At 58.0% G+C, this 9726-nt stretch overlaps 1 protein-coding gene across 1 annotated transcript; it reads right to left on the bottom strand.

Moving 5' to 3' along the window:
* Positions 1 to 6314: 6314 nt before the first annotated feature.
* LOC134761807 (uncharacterized) lies at positions 6315 to 7868 on the bottom strand. Its single transcript, XM_063726254.1, has 2 exons — positions 7649 to 7868; positions 6315 to 7395 (listed from the first exon to the last, which is right to left on the bottom strand). The coding sequence occupies exon 2, from the start codon at positions 7238 to 7240 to the stop codon at positions 6437 to 6439; it is 804 nt and encodes a 267-aa protein (XP_063582324.1). The 5' UTR covers positions 7241 to 7395; positions 7649 to 7868; the 3' UTR covers positions 6315 to 6436.
* Positions 7869 to 9726: the final 1858 nt, after the last annotated feature.

The following is a 9726-nucleotide window of genomic DNA, read 5'->3' as shown; positions in this document are numbered from 1 at the left end:
CCAGGTGTGACCTTCTGCCTATCATTTTTTCCTCTCTTCCTTTTTTTTTTTTTTTTCGCTTTTCTTAAAGATTTTATCTTTTCGGAGCAGCTTTAAGTTCACATCAAATTACAAGAAAGGTACAGAGAGCTCCCACATACCTGACCCCCCCCAGAGCCTCTGCATTTCCAACAACCCCCAGCAGAGGGTGAATTTGCTACAGTTGATGAACCCACAGTAACACGTCATTATCACCCAGAGCCACAGTTTTCATTAGGGCTCCGTCTCAGTTTTCATTAGGGCTCCATCTCAGTGCTGTATGTGACGTTCTCATGGTATCTCTGGGGTGCTGATTTTTCTGGCTGGAAACCTCTGTGGCTGCAGCCCCTTTGCCAGAGTTCTTGTCCTGCATCTAGGAAGAATGAGGTACGCAGACAAGTGAAGGGTGAAGAAGAAAAGTTGTATTTAGTGTCAGAACAGCTCAGAGGAGTGGGTGGTTCCTCTCGTAGGCAGGTCATCTCTTGAGTGTTCAGCTTTCAGCAGAGAGGAGGCCCCAGAGAGGGAGGCTGCTCTCTGCAGGCAGGTCATTCAGATGTCTCTGCAGGTCTCTGAAGCTCTCAGCAGAGAGGGTAGCTCTCTACCTGTGGACAGGTTGTCTTGCCTTCTGCCGTTCTCAGTGGAGAGGGTACTCCTCTCTGCAGCTGGTCATCCCATCTGGTCGTCTCTCTGCCCTCTGTCCTCTTCATCCTGTAACCCTTCCCTGCCCTACTCTGGCTGAGCCCACGGCTTGTATGGACCTCTAAGGGGAGGAAGTGCATGCCGATTGGTCCATAAGTGGTCGTGGGTGGGCCCAGAAGAGGCACCAAGAGTCCCCACTCCTGTCTGCAGGACTGGCAGCCCAGCCCCCAGCCTTCAAGCCCTCCCTGGCCGGAAGGTGGGGCCTTCCTGGAGACCTGCCCCTTCCACCCAGTAATCATTCTGCCTCCCACTGCCATTCATGGCCCCTGGGCTTGGCCCCAGCCCCAGCTCTGAGATCGGAGCAGGCGCTAGGAGTGGAGAGAGGCCAGGCAGCAGAAGAAACTCCCGAGCCTGCAGGGATGTGGTAGGGGGGGTCCTTCCTGGGGCCCCTGAGGGTGTAGGCTGCAGAAACATCCGGGTCCTGTGACTGGGAGGTCGGCCACAGCTGCACCTGGGAGCTCCCACCAACTCTGAAGGGGCAGGCCTCCTACTTGTCCCTAGCTCCTGCCTGCTTTTTGGAACAGGAGGCCCAGGTTTGCAGCCGTGGGTGCCACAGCTGCAGCTTACCCGGGAAGGCAGATCTTACCTGTTCCCAGCTCCCTCAAGTGCACAGGGAGGCTCATATCCACAGCTGCAGTTTGGGCAGCTCCATAGAGCAGGAGGCCTGGGTCTGCAGCTGTGGTTTGGGCAGCTGCAGCAGCAGGGGTAGCACGGACAGCTCCCTTCCCAACTCAGAAGGGGCGGGGCACCCACGGGCTCCATGGAGTGTGTGGCCCCAGCCACGCTTCCCTGCTGCAGCCGGATGATGGCAGCAGCCACTGCTGCCAATGTAGGTTTGGCTACATGTGTAATGACACACATCCTCCATTATAGTATCATAGAGTTGTTCCACCGTCCCAAAAATACCCTGCGCTCCACCCATGCACCTCCCCTCCATGCTCCACCCATGCACCTCCCCTCTGTGCTCCACCCATGCACCTCCCCTCTTTGCACCTCCCGTCTTCCTTCCCAGCTATGTAAACCCCTGACTTTAGCCGGGAAGGCTGGTCGGATTTGAGTTTTGGCTCCTGTCTCTCCAGCTGACACCGCCTGTAATAGAATAAAGCCTTCTTCCCCGACAACTCTCTTTGTCTCAGAGACTGGGGGCTTTTTGTGCAGTGGGCAGCATGACCTGGACAGAACCCCTGGTGTTCGGGAACAACTTGTTGGAATTGTTGTTGGTGTTGCATTAAATCTACGGATGAATTTGTGAGAAACTGACCTCTGATGATAGAGAGTCTTCCTGACCATGAATATGGAATATCTCTCCTTTCATTTAGTCTTTCTTTGACTTATTTCATCAGAGTTTTGTAGTTTTCCTCATATAGCTCTTGTACATACTTTGTTAGATTTACACCTCAGTATTTCATTTTCAGTAAATGGTATTATGTTTTTATTTTCAAATTACACTCACTCATTTGTAGTACATAGGAAAGCGACTGACTTTTACATATTAGCCTTGTTTCCTGTGACCTTGCTATAATTGCTTATTAGTTCCAGATCTGCCTTTCTTTCAGGGTCTATGTCTATCATGGCTCTGGGGTGTATTCTTAGCCCAACTTTACAACAAGCATCCTCAATTTCTGCCTTGGTTCTTCTGACAATGGATGAGCATCATAAGAAATGAGATATTCACAGCTGGGCAGCCTCTTCTGTTTTAAAAATGTCCAACAGAGCTAAGAAGTCTACTAAGTTAACATGATTCCAAACAAAAGGCCAAAGAGGTCCTCATCCCACCCCCCAGGAAACTTAAAAATAAATTCACGGGGGGCTGAGGCAGGAGAATGGCATGAACCCGGGAGGCGGAGCTTGCAGTGAGCCGAGATCGCGCCACTGCACTCCAGCCTGGGCGACAGAGCGAGACTCTGTCTCAAAAAAATAATAAATAAATAAATAAATAAATAAATTCAAAGTTCATCTGAAAGAATAAATACATGACTGAGAAACTGTTCCAGGTTGAAAAGGGCAAAAAAGATGGTAAACTAAATGCAAGGCATGTAGATAAATAAAGACATTGAATCAATGTTGATTTCCAGATTCTGATCATTGAAAGTCAATTGCGCACATCTCTTCCCAATTAAGCAGTCCGCAGCAGAACGCTGGTGGTGAGAGTGTTTACACCGTGGAAATCGGCAGGTGCCTCCAGCCAGAGTTCCCCAGCTCCCTCTCACCCCAGACTGCCTGTGACTCCACACACCACTGCATGGGGTTCTTTCCACCTGTCTTCGGTCAGACCACGGATGGACCCTCCTGCGGGGGCTGAGAGCTCCCTGATGCTGAGTGTTCCCAGGAGCTTGTCTCCCTCCAGCTAGGGCCAAGCGCCTGCCACCATCTCTCCGTGCCCTGCATTCCCAACTTCACCTTCTGGTTCACATGTCAAGTCCAGCCACTCTTTAGTCCTTAGGGAAAGTCCATCTGTAGCTCCAGATATCTCTGAGGGCACCACGGGGTAAGACCCAATCCCTTCCCTCCAGGGCTTTATTGTGAAATACGGAGAAAAGACAGTCGTCCTTCAAGGAGGAGGGTCCTGTCTCAGCCGCAGGAGAGGGCCCAAGGCAGGGCCAGGCCATTCTCCCCTCTCTAGGGGAGGGAGAGGCCTCTGCTTCACTTACTGGGCAGCCTGATGAGCCAAGCATGGACTTTTCTTTTAGAGAAGCAGGCATTTTCCCATCCTGGAGACCAAACATCCCTCCCCCATGGGATCCTCCCAATGGAATCACACACATTAACAAAAGGTTTGAGAGAGAAAAATTTAGAGAAAACGCCATTTCCAATTAATCCCTCCAAACACATGACCAACACACTTCCGGACAGTCACCTGAACTGTCATGAAGACCAAGGTGAGGGGCACCGGTGCACTTGGTGACCCACAGGCGCGTCTCGGAGTGGTGGGCGACTGTCCTCTCTCCTCCACATGGGTTCAGCTTGGACCATCAGAGGCGCCAGTGTCGGTCACCCTAAGTTGCCAGTCAGGGAATAAAATGAGGAGGAGATGAGAGAAACAAAATGAGTGCACTGCTGTGTCTCGCATGGATGCCAGCTTCCCTCCCATCCCTATCCTACCACGGGGCTTGGCTCTTTTCCGATTTCTACACAGTGACCGTTTATGTAAAATGACCAGTGAGCAGCATAGATGCTGCCGACAATTTCGTAGGAGAGTGGAGGTGGGGTGGCCTCGTGTGGACAGAAGTCGCTGGAACTGTTCCAGAGAGACAGAGGCTACAGACACAAGAGGCACTGCTCTGGGAGGTCCCACGGCCTGTGGGGAGTGGGAAGGCGGCTCCATCCCTCGCCCAGCCCCAGCTCACCTGTGCTGCTCTGGTGGGCAGCCAGGCCTGGCTAGAAGGAAGTTGGGCCGTATTTCAAGGCTGGGGAGGCCTGGGGCATTTGGGTTAAATAAGCATGACTTAAACCACGAATGATTCATTGCTGCAGCAATAATGTGTGTAGCAGAAGACACCAGAAGCCAGGAAAAAAAACAGTTTTATTCCCCAAATAAACTTCTTTGTTTCCTCTCAAAGAATAAAGCATGCAAGAGACTCCTAATCACCAAAATGAGCAAGAGGCTGTGCTGTCTGTGGGTGCTGGAGGACTGGCCAAGCCCAGAAGTCCCCAGTTGCTTCTCTCTCATCTGCCCCAGAGAACGTGCATCACATCACGGAAACCTCGTGAAACTCTGACTCTCATTAAATCTAAATCTCCATCCTCTAGGGTTCTCTAGGGCTCTTTAGACTTGCACACAGCCAAGTTTTACCTTTACAACTAATCTAGAGTTTAAAGGATGCACACGTGAAAAGATATTTATAATACGAAGAACAGATGCCTCTGAAAAGGGGATAGCTGGCCCCAAGTGCCCGTGAAGAGTCAGTACCATCCGCTCTCAACAGAGCAGGGGCCAGGACTTCAGCTTGTCCTGGCCGCTGCATCAAGGCCGTGGTCTCATTCTGCAGATGATGGTCCCTGAAACTGAACCATGTTTTCACTGCTTCCAGGACTCACTGTGAAAACACAGCATGCACCTACCTACCTGGCCGTGGTCTTCGATGTAGTGGGTTTAACTGTGCACTGGCTGCATGCCAGGAGATAGTTATTGAGAATGTCCCGTGTGCCAGGCACTTCTAGGTACTGGGTCAACAACAAAAATCCAGACTCTCGGAGCTTGGTCCATGCATGTGAGTGCATGTGTCCATGTGTGTCTGGGGGTGCCTGTGTGTCCATGTGTGCATGTGTGTGCATGCTGAGGGGCCATCAAGCAGAGGGAACAGGACATGTGGGAAAGCCCTGTATGAATGCCCAAGGAGTGGGAAAAGGGTCTGTGTGAGTAAGGAATGGGTTTTTTCTAAAGACAGCAGGAAGCTAGACTGGGCAAGGGAGGAACAAAATCGAATTTGAAGTTTAAAACATCAATTCATTAAGTTACTTGTCCCTTCGTGATGATTCAAGTTCTCAGATCAGCATGGTCAGAGGGGCCCCAAAGTAATTCGGGTGACATAGAGAGGGAAGCGTTCAGAACCGGGATGCTCCCTGGGCAGGTGACCCCGTGAGTTCCGGGAGACCCTGGCTCTCATACAGCAGAAAGACCCCAGGTGGGCCAGAGGTTGGGAGGGGCTGGAAAAGCCCAGAGCAGGAGGGAGCCCCCACTGGGGAAAAGGCGTCTCCCTGTCTCCGTAAGCGCAGCCCAGCCCCTGCCCTGGCTTTGCTGACGCTGGCTCACTCCCTGATCAAACCAACAGAGCCCACTTCTCACTGGACTAACTTTTACCGCGTGTGTGGCTGGGCACTGGGGCCCAGGTTGTGAGGCGGGTGTGTGAGGACCAGGCTGCCAGGCAGAGCTAGGCGGAAGGTCCTAGACTCAGTTTCCTCATTGGTGAATAGAGTGGCAACTGCGCCTACCCCAGCCTATGGTGACTTGGGGGATGACAGGTTTCCGCACAGTTACGACAAGCAAGTAAGACAAACGTTTGTAAATGGTCCCTACTGAGCGTGGAGCCCGGTGAAGAGCTGCCTGGAGCCCCTTTCCTCGGTACTCGCCAGGAAGGGCCAGGAATCCGTCTACATTAACCCCTTTAATCCTCGCCACAATCCCATGAATCAGGGATCCTCTCACCCTTAGTTTCTGAGATAAAGCACGGAGACTTTAAACGCTTGCCCTGGAAGGACAGGCAAGGGCCGGCGGCCTGGCGGCGGGGGTCACAGGGGCCGCCCCTCTCCCTGCAGCCCTGCCCCTGACGTCACCATGGATGGAGGCCGCTGATAAGGAAGCCAGAGGCTGCGGTGGTAATTGTCCAGTGGCCACGTGGCTCTGTCTGAGCAAAGATTCCAAATTCTCCCTGAGGCAGAGGAAAGGGACAGGACTGAAAACGGGGTGGAAACAGACAGCTGAGAAACTATGCGCTGTGGTGAGGCGAGCTTGTCCATGACCCGACTCCTCTGTCGCCTCAACTGTAGCCGACAGCGAACCAGAAATCATCCGCGGACCGCACAGGAGACTGTTCTGCATAACCGGTGGCCGCAACTACCAGGGACCCCCCCCAGGCCTGCAGAGGAGCGCAGAGGAAGACGAGGAAGAGGCCCCGACAGCGGGTCGCGGGGCAGAACTGCGGGTTCTTGGAGAAGGGGCCCCGGGTCTGCACCCCAAAAGCAGGCGCAGCGGGAGACCTCCCGGAAGCCAGGGGTCTTTTCAAGGCGTGTTTGAAATTAAACAGGCGAGTCCCTGCTCGTCCCGATCAGCGCGGCTTCCCACCTTCCCCACCCTTGGCCCCGTGGAGGTCGGAGGGGTCCCCGCCCCAACCCCGTGTGCGCCGCGTCCTTTCCTGCGAGCTCCTTGGCCTCCTGGGGAGACTGTGCCCGCCGCCCCCGCGGCTGTGCCGGATCTTCTGAGCTGGAGTCGGGGTTCGGCGATGGCGTGTGGGCTCTTCGCGGCAGCTCCCAGGGGCGCGGCACGGCCGCCAACGGAGTCCCAGCTCGTCTGCAGCTGAGCAGGCCCCAAATCGAGGCGTTGGGGAACAGCAGCGGCCGCAGGTTCGCGGCCCAGAGGTCGCCCCTGCCCGGCCCCCTCCGACAGCGCAGGGAGTGCGCCCCGCTTCCCTGCACTCCGCACCCACGGCCGCCTCCATCGCGTCCCCGCCCTTCCCCGCAGCTGCTCGTGCGTGGGCCGTGCTGTCCTGGGACTCGCCGGGCTCGGAGGGACACGGTGCAGGCACAGGAAACGCGAGAGAAGCTGAACGCGGCCGGGAGAACCGGACGCCCCCGCCACCTGTGCCCACAGCCAAGCGGAGCATCTGGAGTCGCCTCCTCCACCCCGACGACCTGCGGAGTCCAGTCTCCAAAGGGGCCACTCACAGGGTTTGCAGCCAGGCAACGTCAGAACCGGGGTGCCGGCCGGCCACGGGGGCTCACGCCTGGAATCCCAGCACTTTGGGAGGCTGGGGGCGGGGGGGTGGGTCACCTCATGTCGGGAGTTGGAGGCCAGCCTGGCCAACATGGTGAAACCCCTTGTCTACTAAAAATACAAAAATTAGCCAGGCGTGGTAGCGCACACCTGTAATTCCAGCTACTCAGGAGACTGAGGCAGGAGAATCTCTTGAACCCGGGAGGTGGAGGTTGCAGTGAGCCAAGATCGCACCATTGCACTCCAGCCTGGGCGACAGAGCAAGATTCCATCAAAAAAAATTAAAGAAAAAGAAAGCTGGGTGCCGCAGAGCCCGGAGGCCGCGCGGCCTTCCCTGCCTGGAACCCCCTTGACGGCCCCGCAGGCTCCTCCCCACCCGCCTGGCCTCCCCCATCTCTGCGTTCGGGGCCTCCCCGGCTGCCCCAAGGCGCGTCCGTCCCCAGCGGGCAGCGCGTTTGCCTACCCGTCCCTCCCACCACCACCCCCCCCATTCCTGGCTACCTCGCCCCCCTCAAGTTGGGGCCGCCTTGGGGTCTTCGTTACTCCCGGGACGTCTCAGGTCGTTTCAGCCTCCGTTTATGGATGTTACCTTGCTCTGGAATGTTCTCCCCAGGAAACGCCCTCTCGCAGGGCCTCCGCCGCACACCCTCTGGAATCTTCCAGAATCCTCCGGAAGAGTCAGCAGAGCTGACTGCGCGGAGCGAGTGGTTGAAAGGAGGGCGGGGAGGCGGCCGCTCTCTATCTAAGAAGTGGCTGGTCTGGAGGGTGCTCGAGGGCAGGACCGGGTCCCCAGGCCCCACCCACGGGCCCTGCGCGCCTGGACATTCTGTCAACGCCGGGAACTCGGAGGGAGGGCGCTGGCATCGGCCCTGGGAGGACAGGCGCTCCCGGAGCTCCAGAGGCCAGGCCGGGCCGCCGGGGACAGCGCAGGGAGCGCGGGTGGGGGGCGGGGAGAGGCGGGTGGGGGGCGGGTGGGGGGCGGGGAGAGGCGGGTGGGGGGGGCGGGTGGGGGGGGCGGGGAGAGGCGGGCGGGGGGGGGCGGGGAGAGGCGGGCGGGGGGGGCGGGGAGAGGCGGGCGGGGGGGCGGGGGGGGCGGGCGGGGAGAGGCGGGCGGGGGGGGCGGGGAGAGGCGGGCGGGGGGGGGCGGGGAGAGGCGGGCGGGGGGGGGCGGGGAGAGGCGGGCGGGGGGGGGCGGGGAGAGGCGGGCGGGGGGGGGCGGGGAGAGGCGGGCGGGGGGGGGCGGGGAGAGGCGGGCGGGGAGAGGCGGGCGGGGGGGGGCGGGGAGAGGCGGGCGGGGGGGGGCGGGGAGAGGCGGGCGGGGGGGGCGGGGAGAGGCGGGCGGGGGGGGGCGGGGAGAGGCGGGCGGGGGGGGGCGGGGAGAGGCGGGCGGGGGGGGGCGGGGAGAGGCGGGCGGGGGGGGGCGGGGAGAGGCGGGCGGGGGGGGGCGGGGAGAGGCGGGTGGGAGTCTGGGCGAGGGACCGCGCCTGCCCTGAGACTGAGCCGGACATGAGCGAGGGTTCCGCCCGGGCCTGCAGTCGGGCAACCTCGTGGCGCCCCAGCCACGGTCTCTGCGCAGCACACATCTCCATCTGAGATGAAGAAACGCTAAGCGGGTCCCTGCCACACGTCAAACGTCGGCGCGGGAAGCCAGGGGCCTCCTCAGGCCTGAAAGGAACAGCCCGCCCCCTGCTGTGCAGAGCGAGGATCCGCGGCCTGAGGAAGGGAGACCTTCCTGGGCGCTGAGCTCACAGGCTTCTAGGCTCCTTCGGCGGCCGCTGAAGAGCAAGGGTGGCGCGAGCTGGCGGTAACCGGGAAGCCCCGTCAGACGTCCATGGCAAGACGTCCGCGATGGGAGCGCGGTTACCTGGCGTGCAGCCTCGCGAGGACACCTGGGCCAGGGACGCGCCGCGCCCTCGGGGAGCCGGCTCCGGAGGCCTCTCTCCTCCTCCTCCTGCTACCCCTGATGACCATGGATTACTTTTGAAATGGAAAAACGGTAAACCTTTTCTAACATAAGTTGCACTTATAAAGAAAGCATCCGCTAAAGAGGGCGTGTTATGTCATGAAATGCGGGGCTCTCATCATGGCGGGGGCCAGGGAAGGTCCACTAGGGCTTTAGCAGATGAGATTAACCAGCTGACTACCAGGCGCCTTCCAATACTAATATTCTGAGATTTTAATATATTTTATATTACCATGCTTTAGAAACAATACTAGGTACCTGTGCACAGTGGCTCACCCCTGTAATCCCGTGGCTTTGGGAGGCCGAGGTGGGAGGCCCGAGGCCAGGAGGTTGAGACCAGCCTGGACAACATAACAGATCCCATCTCTACAAAAACCCACCATTTCATTAAAACATTAGCCGGGCATGGTGGCAGTGTTTGTGGTCTGGGAAGCTGAGCTGGGAGGATCACTTGAGCCCAGTAGTTTGCGGCTGCAGTGCGCCATGGTCTCACCACTGCACTCAAGCCTGGGCAACAGAGCAAGACTCACTCCTACTGTGTAAAGTAGAAATACCATTTCTGGGCCGGGCGTGGTGGCTCACGCCTGTAATCCCAGCACTTTGGGAGACCAAGATG

Source organism: Pongo abelii, chromosome 6 (genome assembly GCF_028885655.2).
Source record: "Pongo abelii isolate AG06213 chromosome 6, NHGRI_mPonAbe1-v2.0_pri, whole genome shotgun sequence".
In the NCBI taxonomy this organism is placed as follows: domain Eukaryota; kingdom Metazoa; phylum Chordata; class Mammalia; order Primates; family Hominidae; genus Pongo; species Pongo abelii.
This window is presented reverse-complemented; position numbering and strand designations above follow the sequence as displayed.

Bases quoted from the DNA above. Each gene is read 5' to 3' on its own strand.
- LOC134761807 (XM_063726254.1), bottom strand. From the start codon at position 7,240: ATGTTGGCCAGGCTGGCCTCCAACTCCCGACATGAGGTGACCCACCCC.